General features: G+C 35.4%; 1 protein-coding gene across 1 annotated transcript; it reads left to right on the top strand.

The window, feature by feature from the left end:
• The first annotated feature begins 5,146 nt into the window (after nucleotides 1-5,146).
• On the top strand, nucleotides 5,147-6,226 carry FUT9 (fucosyltransferase 9). Its single transcript, XM_060115332.1, has one exon. It carries the CDS (start codon nucleotides 5,147-5,149, stop codon nucleotides 6,224-6,226), a length of 1,080 nt encoding a protein of 359 aa, XP_059971315.1.
• Nucleotides 6,227-20,526: the final 14,300 nt, after the last annotated feature.

Below are 20,526 nucleotides of genomic sequence, written 5' to 3'. Positions count from 1 at the left end.
ACACATTTTAACCCAGGGAAATGGGGAGAAGTCAACTAATCTAAGAAATATTGAGGAGGCAAAATTGGCAGGTCTCGTGCTGGGTTGGGTGTGGATTTGAAGGAAAGGGAAACGTCAAGGCTCCTTCAATGGGTTATTTGCTCTACTTTGTCATCGGAAAGAAAGAAACTCACAGAGTCAGAAATACATAGTAATATTTTGGCCCAAAAATAAGAGGTTTTTTTTTTTTTAAAGGCATCCTTGACCTTCATTACCTGGCTGCTATGGTCTAACACCTGACAATAATCATAGAAAGCACTATGAAATTATGAAAGACTGCCTCAAGGGAATTCAGAAAGCATGTTCTGGGAAAATGACAGAAACTACCTCCTGTCCTGTCTGGGGTGTTCCTGTGTTTAGGTGGAACATGAGCCACATTACACTTGGGCTCAGTGTCAGATCTGATTGTTCTAGCTACAGCCAGAGCTGGTAACTAGAGCTTCTAAAGTGAATTGAGACAGTGATTAAGAACTAGTGATTTTGAGTAAAGAGAAGAGAGAAGATAAAAGATCAGATTAAAAAAGGTTAATCCCTGAATTGAAAAGAAAATTTCAGAGACTGAATGTAGAAACTGTCCAAGATAAAGAAGTGTGCAGGGCAGGAGAAGTGGCAGTTGGCAACTTGCACACCAAAGGAAACAAATGTCTGAGACAAAAGTGAAATCAGGAAGAAAAAAAAAAAGAGGTTTTTGAGCATTTAGAGGTAATAACCCTAAAGATGAAACCATTGTATTAATAAGTCAGGAAATTGTTAGTTATGCCAGAATGTATTCTGAGAAATATTCAGGAAAAGCATTGCTGACCAAAGCTGGCATATTTTGGTGGCAGCTCCTCTGGTGTTTGGAGGAAGTAAAACAGAGGCTTATGCCTGGAAATACCAGAGATTGCATCCAAAGAGCTTTGAGAAATGTTCACAAACACAAACTTGATAGCATTCTAGAGATCAACCAGTGTCTTCCTGCCAAAAAGTAAATGGCATTTCTCCCAAAGGCAGGAGGCATTTGGCTCAGGAGCTAATGGGAAGAATTGTGGGAACTCAGAGCAGGAATGCCCACAAGAAAGGTTTAGTGGAATGTGAGGTGTCAAGGGAGTCTTTGAAAGTAAAGCCATGAATATATTAAGTCTTACAGTGCTTTGAGGCAGAATATAATTTGGTGTACAGTGTAGAAAGTAGAAGGCTTATATTTTTATTCTTGTAAAGAATTTTAGCATAAAAGTCATAGGAAAGAGTAGAAGCAAAATAAAACAATACCAATCCCCCCCAATTTTTTAAAGGGGCAATTTAAATTATGAACATCAATGGAGTATTCAGAAGATTTTTGTAGAATTCCAGATATTAATATCATGACGCTAAACACCATAATGATTATATGGGGAAAAATTGTTCTCTGAGCCGGCCTAAACAGATTACTAACTGTTAAGTTAGACACCACCAAATAGCTAAACTCTGGGTGCACTCTATGGCTTAATGTAAAGTGAAGAGATTTGTTTGCTGTTTTGAGAATTTATATATAGGGGGTTTTTTTTGTTTGTTTTGTTTTGTTTTGTTTTGTTTTTTTGCGGTACGCGGGCCTCTCACTGTTGTGGCCTCTCCCATTGCGGAGCACAGGCTCTGGACGTGCAGGATCAGCGGCCATGGCTCACAGGCCCAGCCACTCCGCGGCATGTGGGATCTTCCCAGACCGGGGCACGAACCCGTGTCCCCTGCATCGGCAGGCGAACTCTCAACCACTGCGCCACCAGGGAAGCCCTATATATAGGGTTTTTTAATCCAGATAATTTTTTGAAAGATTTAAGTTATATACTTCACATACTGCAGGAAGAAAAAAAAAAAAAGGAGAGATAATCAATTGGGTTTTTGTTTTTTCATTTTGAGGTTTTTTGGGGGCTTGATTAGGGTTTTGTTGTTTGTTTTTGTTGTTTGTTTGGATTTGTTTGTTTCAAGCAATAAAACCAATTATAACTAATGTAAGCAAAAAGGAAATGATTGCAAGTTTATGGAGTAGCTCTTAGAACTGAAGGAATATCTGAAGAACCAAGCACAGGAAGGCTGCATCATGGGGAGCTCCTTGGACCCAGATAGAAGAGTTTATATAATTGTCTTCTCGGGGAACCCCACTGTGATTAAGCAGCTCCAATATATTTTCCTTCTTGGCCCTTACACTCAAGTTTTAAACACCCAGAGAGAGAGAGTTTGAATGATCTGACTCCCCTGCTCAACACTGGTTAAGAAAAAGGGAGATCTTGTTCTCTGAAGTCCCAAAGACTGCACACAGGAGAGGAGAGGTATCTCGATAGGAAATTAGGGCGCTATTTTCAGAAGACGGCAGAGCAATTGCCAGGCAGTAAAAACTAGCAAATATCTGCTACAGAATCCTCTAAGTATAATATGCTTGTAGAGCAACGTTTTGTGAAAAGACTCATACCATGACTTATTGAAAGACCTGCTTATATTCATTATAATTTGCTTTCTTATGTATTTTATCCAGACATTATTAACAATGAGTTATGTTTTGTAGTTAGAAGAGACTGTAGGTGTGTGTGTGATTAGAAATGGTAATAATTTGCATAAAATCAGAATCTATTAGTCCAAAAGACTTTCAGCTATGATGAGAGCTCTGATTCTTGACTGTTTAACAAGAAATAGTAATATAATAGCAAACACATAGTGCTTTCTATTGTGTAGGCACTGTAGGAAGCATTTTACAAATTTTATTTTGTTTAACAGGAAAGAAGTTCACAATGTGACTATATATGGCAACCTTCTGCTTTTTTAAACCATTTCTAATTTTAATCCACCTATTAATGTGTCAGTGATTCATTTCAGGTCTTTGGGGTTGATTTGAGTTGATCTCAAGATCCCCAAGTAGATCCAAGGTTCTGTTCAAATGGTTTCTGATTTTTATGCTTTTTTACTGAGGATTAAAAAGTCTTGCTTTATCAGGAGTGGTTTGATTATGAACCCGGACAACATATAGAGAGTAAGTGTACCACACAGTGATTGTCAGTTAGAGTTTTCATCTTTTCCAGATATATGCCTGTTTCTTTCCATTTAAAATAAGGATTCAAAACACACACACACACACACACACACACACACACATTTAGAATTACCACACCTTGAAGAAGCCTTCTGTTCTTCTTGGTTTCAGATTTCTCTACATAATGTCTTGAAGTATACTTATGGTTTGAGAATCACACCTGAACCGTTTCTATTCCAGGCTCCTCCATTCTTTAACACTTAGAGCATTCTTAAAGTATGACTGAAGGTCTCTTAATGGAAAACACAATTACATATATTCAAATTCTTACAAATCTTTTACTAAGACTGTTATTTTTAATACTAAAGTCTTTAAATTATATTCCTTCATATTACTTGAAACTATTAAAAATGATGTCAAAAACTTTAATTATCCTTTTTATGATTATGATTTGCTTTATGCTATAAATTTATTGCTGTCTCTCTTGAGAGCTATAGTGACACAGCTGCGGGTCCTTCAAAAATAGGTTGTATAATAATTCAAGACATGTTGGGTATCCAGCTGAATTTTATTAATGAGGAGTAAGTGAAAAAGTTCCTGTCAAGGGGATGTCAATTTGGGTCCAAGAGACAAACTTTTCTGACAGTTTCTGTACAAAGCAGGGGTTACTGAGTAACTGTTTAGAAATTGACTGTTTAGTAATTGATCCCGACAGCAGTGGAAAGTTGAAGGGGGAAGGTGTGCAGAGAGTTAACAAGAAGAACCTCAAGAAACTCAAAATGTCCAGGAAGCAGGAAAACTGAGAGGCACACAGTGGAAAGAATGTTGTTTCTGCCTAGCAACCAATTCTTCCCGTTTGGCCAAAAAAGTGTTGTGGGACTAATATGTACGATATGCCAACTTTGAGATGCTACAAAGAGAATCAAAACTAGGAGATTTTGCTCATCTATTGGTAGGAATACCTGTAAGTCAATTTAAAGGCAGTTATTCTGTAGAAGGATATGTGTTAAAATACACCAAGAAAGCAACTAAAAATAATTTCATTCATTCACACTTGGTTCACTTTTATCTAGTTACCAAGCATTTTACCTTGGGCATAGTTGGTACTCATCAATCCACCCATTCATTCATGCAACATACACAGCATCTATTAAGCATCTACTCTAACCTGGTGATGAGGATACAGCAGTGAGAAATAAAGCCCCTCATGGAGCTTACATACTGTTATCATCAAGATGATTGTATCCTCTGGCTGCAACCAGGGGAATCAATGTTTATAAAAATGTAGTCCTCAAGTGCCCAGACTCTGGAGCCAGAGCCTGAGTTTAAAAGTGTGTTCTGCCACTTACTATATCACCTTGGGTGAGTTTCTTAACCATTTTCAGCTTTAGTTTCTTCATGATTAAGATGGGAATATAATGAGTTAATACATATGCTTACACAGACACACACCACACATATGTATATACATTAACACACACACATATGTATATATATGTTCATGTACGTCCTCAGATTAATGTTTGGCACTAATGAGCACCAGATAAGTGTCAGATATTGTTCTTGTTATGGGAAACTGATCTGAATTTAACTTCTGGATAAATAGTCCTCACTTATATAAAGGGCAGAGACTAGAGAAATCAAGACAATAAACCTGAGGTGCCAAATGCACCTCAATGGATTATTGATGTTTGTACTATTTGTTCAAAAAAGATTGTAGAAGGCAAGAAAGAGCATAACTCAATGGGTAAGCTAGTTAGGGTAAGCTAGTTATATCTCTGGCCCTGAACTTCCTCATTCTGCAGAGAAGAGGTGATAAAAAGACCTCCCTGATAGGGGTTCTGTGAGGATCAAAGGAAATGAAGTATGCAAAGTGCTTGGCACAAAGCCTAGCTGAGAGTGAGCATTTAGGAAACGGGTACTGTTGAAGTTACAACTTGATTTTATTGAACTGACATCCTATATTTAGTTTTTGCTAAGACCGGAAAGGAAAATGCAGTTGATTTTGTGATTAAGTGTATTTTAGGATGTATCACCTGTTTATCTCAAAATGTATTTATGATTAACTCTTCATCCCTACCTCTACCTACCCCTCTATCTTTCCTTTTCTGTTTCACAGGAAAAATTATGACCTCGGCATCCAAAGGAATTCTCCGCCCATTTTTAATCGTCTGCATTATCCTGGGCTGCTTCATGGCATGTCTGCTCATTTACATCAAGCCCACCAACAGCTGGATCTTCAATCCGATGGAGTCAGCCAGCTCTGTGCTGAAAATGAAAAATTTCTTCTCCACCAAAACTGATTATTTTAACGAAACTACGATTCTGATTTGGGTGTGGCCATTCGGGCAGACCTTTGACCTTACATCTTGCCAAGCAATGTTCAACATCCAAGGATGCCATCTCACTACAGACCGGTCCCTGTACAACAAATCGCACGCGGTTCTGATCCATCACCGAGACATCAGTTGGGATCTGACTAATTTACCTCAGCAGGCGAGGCCACCCTTCCAGAAATGGATTTGGATGAATTTGGAATCACCAACTCACACACCCCAGAAGAGCGGCATTGAGCACCTGTTCAACCTGACTCTGACTTATCGCCGTGACTCAGATATCCAAGTGCCTTATGGCTTCTTGACGGTGAGCACAAACCCCTTCGTGTTTGAAGTGCCAAGCAAAGAGAAGTTAGTGTGCTGGGTTGTAAGTAACTGGAACCCTGAGCATGCCAGGGTCAAGTATTACAATGAGCTAAGCAAAAGCATTGAAATCCATACCTATGGGCAAGCATTTGGAGAGTATGTGAATGATAAAAATTTAATTCCTACCATATCTACTTGCAAATTTTATCTTTCCTTTGAAAACTCAATCCACAAAGATTACATCACAGAAAAGCTCTACAATGCTTTTCTGGCTGGCTCTGTGCCTGTTGTTTTGGGGCCATCTAGGGAAAACTATGAGAATTATATTCCAGCAGATTCATTCATTCATGTGGAAGATTATAACTCTCCCAGTGAGCTAGCAAAGTATCTGAAGGAAGTAGATAAAAACAATAAATTATACCTTAGTTACTTTAACTGGAGGAAAGATTTCACAGTAAATCTTCCACGATTTTGGGAATCACATGCATGCTTGGCTTGTGACCATGTGAAAAGACATCAAGAATATAAATCCGTTGGTAATTTAGAGAAATGGTTTTGGAATTAAAGTTTTCCATCATTTGCACACTTGGCAAATTATTTTGATGAGATATTATTGAGGTTTTGAAGGTGAGAAGAGACATCATTCAGATTTTGTGTCATAATTTATTTGTATCACTCTCTCTTGGGTGACATATATATTTTGATGGAGACTTTTGAGAGTGCAACCTGAGCAATCACTCCAGTTGTTTTAAATTATCTTATATATACCTAATTATGTACTCTGAAAAATAATTTATTCTTCCCTATCATTTGTAAACATTATTTTTTTCATATTTTTGTAGTTGTCTGTAATGTAAATTTGTGATTCGATTGTTGTTCCTACACTGATCAGTTGTTTAATCCATTTGGTAAATGAAGATGCACATCTTCAAATATGAAATATTTTCATTAAATATTATCATCTCTAGTTCCAAGTTGGCATAATGTAACAAAGGAAAAGCATTTGTAATTGAATTCTAACCTCTTTGACTTTGAAGTTGAACAGTGTATAACTGTCTTTATTTGATCTATTTTTTACCTGTTTACCACATTTGTGAATGCCACACTTGTGAATTATTCACTTAGTGAATAAGCCAGATAGAGGAGCAGAACTATTCTATTCAGGAAGCTATTAGGCTTTCCATTTATTTTCATTAAGTTGACTTGCACATGCAGCCACTTGTTCTCATGATCTTAAGTTAAATTATTTAAGTATTTTTAAATATCCAATTTGTTGGGATTTTTAGTACCTGGGAAATAATCCTAGTAACACTTAAGAAAATCTAAGATAGTTTTCTTCCTGATCTTAACACTCCTTTTTATAATAAAACAAATAATCTTATCAAGTGACAAGGGAAAATGTTATGTATAGATACAAGTCATATTTATAATTGGTACATTTATGTATCAATATAATTTTTAATAACATATCAATTTAAAATATTTTTTTCCAAAGGTCCAATGTCTAAAACTGTTTCGTTTCATCATATGAACATATTATGTGAGATGTTTGTCCTATCATTTAAAAGAACCTAAATAAAATTATTATCAAGGTGTTAAGTACAAGTTGTTAAACATAATAAAATGGTGATCTGTAGGGAACACATAATGCTAACACAGAGTGATATCTCAATGTATATTTGTTGAATTAATAAATGAATGACATTGAAAGTCATCAGAAAATTTTTGTTTGTTCCAAAAATGTGACAGTTCTAGCCTAGAGGTACTAACTGGAGATGATTTTTTATATTCCATTTTTGTAATTATTCATATGTGGCACATATGACCATGGCCCTCAGGGTTTTACAGAACCAAAATAAACTTTTATTACACTACGTTTTTGGAGAATTCACCCCTGAACTTGCAGTTGCTGTACAGTGTTTCCCCTCCATAATGTTAAGGGCTGGATATAAGCAGAGAACAGTGGGTGAGAAAAGATGGGAAGATAAGGATTCTTCAAAGAAAGCATTTACCAAAAGAATCTTTAATGACTTTATTCTAAACCCATCAAAAGTGTTAGAACGTTCTGATGACATCCATTTGTGTCTATTTGTGACCTAGTCTAATAATCCTCTACATGTTAACATCAGTAGAATTCAACTCCACAATTTTCTACATCAAATGCAAGTTAGAGAGAGAGGAAAATTTAAATTCAGAAAGCAGGAGCTATGTCCAACAATCCAGACTGCCTTGTGAGGGAATGAGCTCTTGGGACCACTAGAAGGATTTGAGCAGAGGAAGATTCCTACATTGAATGAAGGATCGTTTGATCTTCAGGTTCACTCCTTTACCCATGATTGAACAGGCTCCCTGTGTCAGGCAATGCCCTAACCAGAGATAAAGATGAACAGACCTGTTTCTGAGCCACATACTTTGTTTACTCATTTGACCTAATGGAAGATTACCTCCATATTATCTCTTCTAACCACACTACATCCAGAAATGATATGTCTGTGTAGATGCCCTCCTAGATAAGGAGAGATTTCCACCACATTTATTTCATGATGTTCAAATAGTCAAATTCATACATTTATTTTACTTTATTGTCTTTTGGGCCAACAAAATGTATAGGGATCTAAAGAGGATGAATTACTAACCAATTTAGAAATACCTGCTTTCTTCAAAAGCAGAAAAGCATTCAGTAAAAAGCCTTTGCTGCAGTGGATGCTCATGATTTCAAAGCACCGAGAAACCTGAGGGCATTGCCTTTATTGTCAACTATGAATTTGGTCTCTTTCTCAGTGTGAGGCCATAATTATATGCTGATAATATGACTGAAGCTAAGGCAATAATACTAAGTGACTAACTAGTACATCTGTATATTAAAAACCCATTACCAAGTCCCAGAAGAATAAGTTTTCTTAATATGAAGTGCCAAAAATGAATAAGTCAGCTTCAATTCTGGGTCCATTGATCAGTGAGTTTTAGGGCTGGAAGAAATTGTAGCAATGTTTACAAACCACTCTCTTCATTCTACTTATGAAACAACTAGATTCAGAGATAATATTTATTTAAGACATATGTTCACACACACACACACACACAAAGGCACACACACTTGTACACCCCACACCTATATCGACATAGCCAAGATTAGAACTAAAGGGTATTATCTCTCTTGATCCTGTTTTCTTCTTCATTGTATTCTCACCTTATCATTGAAGTACATCTCAATTCTAAAAATGTGAATGCCTTATGGGTGTTATTAGGGCCTGTAGAATGTTACACTCTCTGTGGAAGCACTTTGACTTTTGAAAAAGTATACATAAGGTAAATAAAACATGAAACTTGTTAGCATTCTTTCTGGTTTAAATATTTTAGGAGTTGAGCTTTAGTAGAAGGAAATGGGCTTTCACTACATTTGAAGTGAAATGCAACCCTCAAGATGTTTCTGTTTCTCTGCCACTTCTTTAATAAATCCTGTGGATTGTAATTTTTTAAGGATATCACGTGGTGAAAGATAAAGATTTGTCAAGATTGGCTTGCTGCTAGTTACAAAAACAAACAAATTTTGCCAGGAGGTAGATTGTGAATATAAAAAAAGAACAGACCACTTAAAAAGTTTTATTTAAAAATATCAAAAATCTTTTACTTTCAATGGTCTGAATATTTAAATATTATTTATTGCAGGCCTTACTCGTAAGAATATATAAATATAATTATTATAGGCCTTATTAATAAGAACATATACTAAATTCTCCATATCTAGCAGTATGTCATGTCTGAAAAAAAAAGACATGACAGTCATAGTTTATGACAGCCATAAATATGACAATATGAAGTAGAAACTGAAAAAGTTATCTAAATAGGAATCCACTATCAACTTCAAAATTGTATATTTACTATACAAATTCTGATAATCCCAGAATGTGCAGAAATACCTTCTGTTGTGAGGGCTTAGAAAGCTCAGAGCATCTGAGGTACAAATTGACCAACTATTTAGAAATTATTTGCTGAGCCTTTATATTCTTGCCTCCAGTTGGAGGTTAAATATGGAAAAAATAGGAAACTATACTATTGAGATCTTTTTGCCTACCTATTTTCAGACTAGATTCCATTGAGTCTTAAAGGCAATCACCCAGAAAATGTCTCTGCATGAATTAATGTTACCAAAACAAGGTTTAGATCCTTACATGATGACTTTGTGTTTAATCATATCTTTGAGTGCCCTTAAACTCTATCTCATTTAAGGGAACTTCTTAATAAATTAATTGTAATCAAGCTGTTAAACAAAATAAATTTCAGAATCTAAAAGATAAATCCAGTGCCTAACCCAGAGGAGGATCTCAACAAATTCTTGTTGAATGAATAAACAGATTGCATTAGAGATCATGCAAAATATTTTTTAAAGTGTGATAACAGTTCCAGCTTCTTGGTACCCGTTAGACATGATGTATTTATTTCATTGGTCAGTTTGCTGCCTGGATGAAAAGGAAGGCATTTTATGTCTTTCCAGTCTTACTGCATTCTAAGACTCCAAAGAAGTAACACTTCTAGAAAGATTAAAAAGAATTTGGAACATGTTAACATTCTATTCAAATATTAACATACCAACTGTTTCTAATAGAGAAAACAATTAGTATTTAAGAAGAATATAAAGTGCAAGCACTGTAGGGGGCACATATTTATTACAAAACTATGCATGGGGAAAAATATCTTTTCTTTCCTCCCGAACTACACTTCTTTGTATTGCAAACATCAGTCAATTAAGATGGTATTTTTTTTCTGGACATCTCTCATCTGGAGATTTTGTAGCATTTTGTAAATGGATAAGCTCCACTACTACCAAAAGTGTTCTTCCTCTTAGTAATTCATATTGAATGCATCCATATCCATAAGCATTATAGAGAGCAGTTTACAACATAAATGAGAGATAGCCTGCTAAATCAGAAATATGAGTAATGCTAGGCTGGGTTATTTATTCAAAACACTGTAATTTTGAGAAAGCCACTTAACCTCTCTGGACCTTGTTTTTTGTATGTTCCTTTTAGCACTGTTATTCTCTCATCTAAGATCTAAATTGATATATGCGCGTATTTGCGAACGCAGTTCCAATGACCATCACAAAATAATATTTTGGAGGTAAATATTCCAACAGATTTCCCTCTTATTTCTCTGAATAGACAAGTAAAGTATAAAACTGATTATTAATCTAATATTTGGAAAGAACCTAATCCAGTGAATATAGCAAATGCTCAATTAACTAACCCTCCTCCTTTAACTCCTTCCGCCCCTTAGTTCTCTACCTACTTCCTTTGCAATTCATGTACTCACTTACACACTGAGATCTTAATTGCCTGCAGAAAAATAAGCATATATTGAGCATTATTTTAAAATATTTTAAATTTTTCTACACCATCCACATTCCTATTACAATTATCTGAAAATTTTTATTTATGCAAAAATTTCAGGGAGGTAGTGGAGGCGCATAGTCAATCCCCAGATGACAGTAAAATGGGGCGGCTAATTTGAGTAAGCCAGATTGAACACATCTGGATAATTAAGTTATTTTTTAAACTCACAGCTAATATATATTTATTCATTTGATTTAAATTGAAAATATTTTTAAGAAGAATTTAAAAAGAACCCCTCCAACATCAGCTGCCTTTTGCCAATGATAGTGAAAAGCCTGGTTCCTGGGTCACCTGACCGCGAATCACCAGGGGTGTTTATGAAGAATACTGATTCCTGGGCCTGGCTCATGCAGTTGGAATCTCTTTACATAAGTCCAAAAAAAACATGCTTTTAATGCATGTCCTAAGTTATTCTGTTTCATGCTATAGTTTGTGACCATCCTAAGCCAATGGTTCTCAAACACATGCCTTTGGAACTTGCTGGGTCAGGTACATAAGAATCATTTGAAAAAGTGTTAATAATACACAGCTTCTGATTCTCTGGATCTGAGATGGGAGCTGGAATCTGTATTTTTAAAATCTCCCCAGATAGTTCTGATGTGCTGTTAGTTTTGAGGTCTGAGTCTTAGCCACCTGTTAAATGGGAAGTGTTCTATCGCTCAGGTGAAACGAGCTATCACCTTTCTTGAGTTAACCTGGAATCTTTCAAATATGTCAGTAAAGTATTCATTCCCCTACTTCAAGGTCCAAAACAATATCTATGCCTAATTATTTCATGCAAAGACTCCACAGCTGATACTAACATGGGGTCACATCTGGGAACCACCAGTCTACACAAGAGACATGAACAATTCTTGGCCAGGAGGAATTAGTAGAACAAGAAAAGGTTATATACCTTGAAAAAAAATCTCTCATTCTCTTTCTGGGTTCTAACTTCATGTTTATATTTTGCAATGGAAGGACTAGACTATCCAATTACTAAAATCCTTTACAGCCATAAAATCCCAGGCTTCTGTGATCTGCTTATCTGCTGTATGTGTTTAAGAAAACTCTTTCCCAGATTCCAAAGTCCTTGCTTGATGGGTGGAAAAGTAATTTGCAATTGGGATATACCAGCAAGCTGTAGCACATGGATTTTTTTTTAATTGAAGTATAGGAAATTGATTTACAATATTATATTAGGTGTACAACATAGTGGTTCAATATTTTTATAGACTGTACTCCATTTAAAGTTATTACAAAATAATGGCTATATTTCCCTGTGATGTACAAGAAACAACAAGGTTATAGCATACAGCACATGGATTTTTGATGACCACAGATTTAGAGTTGAATCCCAGCTCTGCTCATTCACTGTGTGCAAGTTATGTGACTTCTCTTAGCCTCAGATTTTGCATATGGGGGTAACATGCATGTGGAGGTAACATGGAGGTAGCATATTTATGATGTGTTTTTTGTGAGGACAAATATAATGACGTTTAAGTGACTAGACAGTGTATCCAATTAGTATGGTTTACTATAATGAAAGATCATTGTGAGGAATCCAAAATTATTTCCACAAATTCAGTTCTGAGGCTCTGAAAGCGTTAAGCAGACAGTTTATAAGAATCACTGCAAATTTAAATAAGCCAAAGGAATAATCATCAGGAGAGGAGAAACAAATATAGTGTGGAAATGTGCATTCACGTCTTCTGTAATCAGTAAGTAATGCAAGGGGTGTGGGGAGTTGACAGTCGTAGTGCATAGGCATAATTTGCATTACTAGACACATACATCATTTCTTAAAATCATGGAACCCAAAGCAGACCTAATTTTACCTCCATGTTATGAGCAATCAGTAAATTAATAGCAATTTAACATATTATCAGTTGGTATAGCTCAAGTCACAGATGGAATAGCAGGAAGATTCTCAGAAATCATTTTCTGGTAAGGAAAGAGGCCTAGAAATAAATATTCAACATTGACTTAATCCCTCATTTCAACTGTCTAGTAGTTTAGCCACAGAACTAGTTAATGATAAAAGTTAGGAAACAGAATCAAGTCTCTACTTTTTGTAAAGTTTAAAAAGAATGCTAAAATTTACTTTTAAAATGTTAGAGTATACATTCAGTGAACTGGGATGTATTTGTTTACTGGTGCAGAAATAAAATAGTTCTTAGCCAGACTGCGATTGACTACTCTAATTACTAATTGCATAATAAAAAGAGTTTTGACATGAGTATTCTCAACTGTTCATGTGCACAGTTTCTAAGTTGTACTGTAATAAAACAAAAAAGTAGACTTAAGGAAACTTTTATTTTTAATGTGTAAAAAAGGAATGATATTCAAAATAGTATTTTTAAGTAGTTCCTAGTTGTGTTGCTTTAAAAAATTTTAGAAACAGTTATTATTTCAGATACAACCTTAGAAAACTTCAGAAACTGAATTAAGTCATTTTTCTGAGTTCTCTGGCAACCAAACTGTTGAATTAATTATATATGTAAAGTGTGTTAAATTAGAGCTTGCTGGAATTTCATTGTGAAAAACGTAAGTTTTGTCAGAAAAATTTTAAGAGCGATTTCTACAGAGAGGTATGTTAACTGTTGTGGCTTTCTACACATGACTGCATTCCATTTTGATTAATGAGAGTGCAGGAGAGAGAAAAGGGGCTCAGCAGAAAGAGGACCCAGACTAAATTAACAACCCAGTACTACTCATTATGCAAGAAATATGTGCCAGAGTTACAACGCGCATCCCCTGACCTCAGATGGGCCTTATTAGCTACCTCGGTCCCTCGGATGAGACAATCCTGAAGATGCCATCTTCATCCAAGGCAAGATTGCCAGAAGAGAGCTCACTATCATGTTAGGTAGGACGCGTGTCTCTAGGGACTGTAATGAGATCAGTCCTTTCACATACTGATTTTCAAAAGCCCTCGAGCAAATCGAGAATATCTGGTTGCCTGTGTAAAACTGGGAGCAGTGCACTTTTTAGATAACAGATGACCTATCTCAAATATTTTATATATTATTTTAAAATAACGAATCAAAAGACAAAGACCTGTGACCAGGAGTTTACTTAAAAGGAAAACAAAACAAAATAAAAAATCACTTTTAGCTTGTAGATGCTCTGCACTCAAATCAGTGAAGGCTCTTGCCCTGGAAGATTAACAGGTTATGTGGCAGTGGAAATAGGAATAGAAAAAAAAAAAAAAAAAAAAAAGCTGTGAAAATAGCATCACGCTTTTTCACTCTTAAAATAAAAATTTAAATCTCTAGAGCTATCAGTACGATGGCAACCTTCACAAACAATATATCTATTCATGTGCCTTTTTTTCCCCTCTTTTACCTTTTTCTCTCTTTTTATTTAAGGTTGGGTTTGGTAAGAGTCAGGGTTAGCGGAGTAATTGTGACAATGTAAAAAACAACATTTCCATAAATCCTGTGTCAGATGAAGATAAGAAGTAATGTTTGCTGGAGGAAATGCAACTGGTCAAAATTATTTGAATGAAATTATTGAGATTTATCATCTTCATTGGAATACTGTGGTCTATTCTAAATCCAAAACAACATGTGTGTATAATAGATGTTTTTTAAAGGGAAAAGGTAAAGAGCTAACAAGTCTGCAGGTAGATTCAAGTTCACAAAGCTGCAGAAAGGAGAAAAATGGCGACAAGAAACAAGGAAAGGGGCAGTAAATTAAGGATCAGAATTCAAGTTCTAGCTTACATAATCTATTGTATAATTCACTAGCTTTTCTGGGCCATAGATTTCTCATCTGTCAACAGAGTACAGTGAACTTTACATTATCATCACCTGAGAAACTCTTACAAATTTTGATTTGTTGATTAGACATCCTGGTTTAATTAGCCTGGCACAGGGCATGAGCTGTCATATATTCGTCTAGATTTTTTCTTCTTTTCTTCCTGCTCCCTTCCATGTGGTCATGTGGATGCTCTGTGAGCCATAAGAAGGAAGGAAAAGAGGTTAACAGGCAATTTCTTTAGGAATTCTAACTAAAGCATTGCTAATGAAGAAAGCTGCAAGGGAGGTTTACAGACGAAGAGTAGGGATGCCATATGCTTCCTCTTATCTCATTTCCTCAAGAACACACATATAGACTCACCCATGTCTATCCTTTTTTTTATGTAGTTCAAGTGTAACTTTGAATAAAACGACATCCACTCAAGTAAGGAAGGTCAAAACTATCATGCTGAAAAAAAAATGTGCCAATTCTAGCCAATGTGTGACTTGTAAGGGTCAGTAATCCATAAACTATTTGGATGGTAATTGTATGTTTTATTCGTGTAATGTGATTTTGCACTATTGTATTGTCATATTTAAACAGACTCAAAAACACCCTGAAACCTAAATGCCAAATGTACAGTTTATAGGTTCATGTTATTTCTGATACGGATACTTGCATTGTGCTAATAGTTGTTTAATGCTCTTAACTTTCTGTATGTGTATTATTGCCATGCAGACCTGATAGGGTTGTCGTAAGCACACTAATTAGTCATCGGAATTTTTATAGATAAAATCACACATTGATCAGAAATCACTTTTCTACTTATTTTTTTGTAGAGTATTTTTCCACACTTGAAAAAACATGATTATTTTATATCAAACATCAGCTTTTCTTTACAATCTTATTTTAGTAGCCAGTGCATGTTTGAAATAAGTTGTGCTAGAAATTATATGATGATATTACGGTTGTGTTATATTAGGTGAAATAGTGCATGCCATTAGTGAATCGTGCAACTTTGGGGGGATTCACACTGCCAACTCACCCACAGGCTTCATCTCATCCCATGTGCATGATTCACGTTCTTTCAGAATTCCTTTTTAAACTTTAGTAGTGAAAATGTTACTCTCAGTGTGAATGAGCCCATAGACAATGTTACTTTGCTTATTTTCTAACTTTGCAGCATATTGTGGTAAATTCCACTCCTCCCAATTTTCTTCTTGGCGTTTCTTGTCGGCAATAAAATACAACAAATAAAATCATTTGTTGGCAAATGGTACAATTTACTGTATAGCAATTTCCTATAATGAAGCATGAAGATGTGAAAAAAAAAATCATCTCAATCCATTCCGTACTGTGAACACAATATTCTGGCAGCTTTTTTTACAATCAAGAATGGTATGTCTTTTTTTGACACTGCCAAAATCAGTACTACTGCCAGTGGGGTTAAAAAAAAATAATTAATTAAAAAAAAAAAAACTTGAGGCCAGGTCTGCACAACACTAAATTGGGCAGTAACGTTTAGCACCCCTAGGCAGTATGGACAGCCAATCAGTATAATTGGTAGGAGGAAAAGAAATAAACCCAATCTTTTTCTCAGTAACTTGAGTAATTAAAAAAAAAAAAAGATTGCACAGAAAATGTGAATTTTGGCTGCAAGACCAAGCCTCTACATGCTGAAAATTTGCAGCAGTCCATGTGAGCAGAAATTACTCCGTTCAGCAAAGTCCTGTCTTTATTTTTGCCTTTGTGTTCTTTTTTCAGAAAATATACTTGTGTTTTTGGAAGGGCTGAATTCCAAATGGATAATATATGTGGACCAATAACCACCCCACCCACGAATGAAATTAGTCATTCACCATGATATAGTGAGACTAGAACATAGCACTTGGTGACTTGAACACCAGTATAGCATTTACACTGTTGAAAGCTAATTTCATTGTTATGTTATTAAAACAGTGGGGATCCTATTTATACATTTATTTATTTATTTATTTGCAGAAGTTTGGTTCATTCAGGTTATTTTAACAGCTTCAGTGAAGTTACTATATTGGTAAGAAAAGATGACTTCAGCTATTATTCCAAGTGAAAATCATTCAACTGAGTCTTGCTACATCCTGGAGTCAAGCATTGATCCAAATGATGAGTAGCCATTCCCAGCAATGTGGAGGTCAACTTCCCAGACCAGGATGTTGTATGTTTATGACAGTCAGCAAACATCAATCTGGGCTCTTAGTTTGCTCCCATACTGTTCCCTTCATTGATTCAACCTGTAAATAACGTAACATATTATGGCAGCTAAGCAAATATTTTAATAAGCCATGAGAGGCAAAATGCCATTGAAGATCTGTATATTCAGCTATCTGGAGAACTTGTGTTTTCCACAAATTAAACTGGAGATGTCATTTGAAGTTTCCTTCCCTTAAAAATACTATTATAATGTGGGTTCCTTGCCATTGATGTCTTTCTGGGCTTATAAATATATGATGTGATTGCTATAGTTATAATTTTGTGAAATTTTGTTCAGCAACTAATAGTGACTTCAATCTGTGCTAAGATCCCCAGGCAGAAATAAATGTATAAAAGATTTGAGCCTGTATCTGTAAGAAGAAATCTCTACAATCATATTTCCTATATTCAGTGTAAGTATTTCACTGATTTACCGCTGGAGTTATCCCTTGGATGTGTAAATAATGATGTTCTATTCAGGCCTAATAAATTCCTGTACTGTGAATATTTAAAATAAAAAATTCAATTTAAATGTGCAATACTTACTGCTGGTTATTTATAATGCTTACGTTCAAAATCATTCATTTGAGGAAGTTCCTTTCCACTTACATGAAAATCTAGATTCCCTGTATACATTGAATTAAAATTTTAAAACTAAATAAATACATCTTACAGATTATACATTCATTACAGAGACCAAGTCAGAAAATGACATGAACCTCAGCAGTGCTCTACAATGAAAGTATGTCTTGTGTGAGTTTGGATGCCTGCATATGTGTCTCCATGTTTGGGTCTGTTTTGTGTGCTCATGTGTATGTGTGTATATCTCTGTTGTTTGTGGGGAGAAGGGCAGGTTCTTTTCTTTCTCTTGGCTTCATGTCTCTTTCTTCTCTCTGGGCAGATAGGATGGTAGTACATCTCAGCATACCTGGAGGGAAATGAAAACTCCTCAGTCCAGTTTACAACTTGGATCCAACCACATATAGGTATTAACTGGCCATTTCTTACTTAAGTTAGCTATCTCTTTTCCAGGTAAGTACTCAGAGATAAAAACTAATCCATCTGGGCACACTTCCCAGGAATGGCTACTATATCAAATACACCTGTGACAATCCTCCCAAAATCTCTGTAACAGATCCCATAGTGATCCCAGTAGTTCTTACTCCAAAATAAATTCTGTGGTCAAACATAAATGATAATAATAGTAAATATAGATCAAGGGCTTTCAATAAACCAGGCTATATTCTAAATACTTCACATATGTTATTTCATTTAATCTTTACTACACTCTACACTTCCACCATTACCTTTATTTTTCTCAGCCAAAAAGTTGGGACACACACCCAAGTTTACACAGTTTGAAAGAGGTAGAGTTGGAATTTGAGGCCAGGCAATTAACCCAGGGTCTCAATACTTAACCACTAAGTTCTACTGGTTGGAAACACTGGGTTAAGTGAGGTTGAACCAATGATTGATTGATTTCTGTTATAGAATTCCTTACTAACCTTAATGTGTTACTGTGAATTATGAATTTTCCACCACAGGATATACCATAAAGTTTCCAAAGCTTATATAACCACCAACTTCTTATTTTCATGGAGTACCTAAAAGCACTAGTAGGACATTCTTTGGAGAATGTTGCTGTAACTTGATTTTTGTTCTGGGTTAATAAAATAATACATAAGAAACAATTGAACCATAAGGAAAATTGAGCAAAAATTAAGTGTATTTATTTTCAGTTTAATATCAATTGGTTTTAGAATTCTTTTCCTATTGATTCTAAGATTAATGAATATGTCAACCTGGGTAGACAAAATTGAATTGTGTGATACAACCAAATTCCTTAAATTACTTTTTTAAAAATCAGTTGTAAAGAAAGAGAACGACTCATTTTCAGATAAATAAATGAAAGCAAAATGTTAACTAGCAAGTAGTCCATCTATGTGTCATACTGATTCAAGAGTTAATATATTCAAAGAAACAGGTACTTAGCAAGCATATAATTTAGTTAAATTCTTTGGTAATAAATTTATAATGAATTCAAAATGGAAGCTAAGGAAGCAGTTTCTTTCTAGAATTACTGTATGAATGACAATCACTAATTTTTCTCAAAAAAAAAAGTGATATATTCATTCAACTTAGTGCCTCCTGGATGCAAGAAACTGTTGTTTTGTCTTTTAGAAGACAATAGATGAATAAGACACAAATTCTGCCTGCATATATTTCATAATTTAATCCTCAGATAACTCACACCCTCAAGGGAGAAATCGCATTCAGAGGAGGGAGAAATGCACAGGAGAAGATGAAGAAAGATACAGAAAGGAATGTCATTTAAACTGGACAGGCAGGTACGAGGAAGGGAAAGACATGAATGACGGGAAAGGGGACAGAGTGACTTATGTACAGAGAAGAAGAAATATATAATTCCACTTAATTATATCTTTGTGTCTGTGAGGGGAGGAATAAGCAGTGAAATATGTAGGTTTTGTGGAAACCAGGGTAGAACTCTACCTACCCTAGGGCAGAACCTACCAAGTAGACAGGGCAGTGTGATGATTATGAGCATGAGCTGTGAAGCCTAAAGACTCGTCCAGATTTCAGTAGCTGTAGCTCCCCACCAGGAGCAACTGTGCTCCCTAGGGGTCATTTGGCAAAATCAGGAAAAGTTTTTAGCTGTCACAATTATTTTAATGTTGGATATAGTATTGTGATCATGTAAAAATGTTTAAGTAATACTACATTTAGCTTTTAAGACAATGACATTATAGCTGTAACACATTGCTTATTGACATTTAAAGGGAAAAATATCATTAGTCAGTGAGCTAAATATTTCATAAAAACTCTTCGGATGATCATAGCTAAAAAAAGATGGAGGAAACATAAAAAATTATCATCCAGAAGTTATCAAATAGTTGGGTGGTAAGGAATTAAAATGCCAAGACACTGGAAAGGATGTGAATCCAGAGATTTTTAACAGGGCAATGGGAAACATTTTTGCCTGGGGCATTATCCAATTATAAGTTGATCCCCACCAAAAGCTGAGCTACTTCTTACTTTATACATTTTTAACATCATCACAAGTCTTGGGTGACAAAAATCAGCCTTCAGGACACATGATATGTATAACCCTACTAAGCTTCACCGTCTGCTTTGGGTTGGCTTGAAAAAGTCACATCCCAGGATTAAGAGGAAAGAAGGAACCACCCTTGCACAGACAGCAGCCAGGTCATCTGGGTAGACCAGAAAACTTCAAACCCAAATCTCAGTGTTAAGTTATACAGACTAATAATGACCCCAGAAACCAGCAGTAGCAATAAAAATCTTTAGAAAGATTTTAAAGAAAGATAAATGATCCCCAGTTGTCTATTATTTCTATCAATAATTTTCCTTATATAATATCCATTACTCAAAAATAAACAGACAAATGAGAAAACCAATCATAGATGACAAGCAAGCAAAACCACTTCTGAAGCATCAATAGAAACACATACAAAGGACCCCTGAGTTGAGGACACAGAGA

This window comes from Mesoplodon densirostris, chromosome 12 (genome assembly GCF_025265405.1).
Source record: "Mesoplodon densirostris isolate mMesDen1 chromosome 12, mMesDen1 primary haplotype, whole genome shotgun sequence".
In the NCBI taxonomy this organism is placed as follows: Eukaryota; Metazoa; Chordata; class Mammalia; order Artiodactyla; family Ziphiidae; genus Mesoplodon; species Mesoplodon densirostris.
The sequence above is the reverse complement of the archived record's forward strand: the minus strand, read 5'-3'. Positions and strand labels throughout refer to the sequence as shown.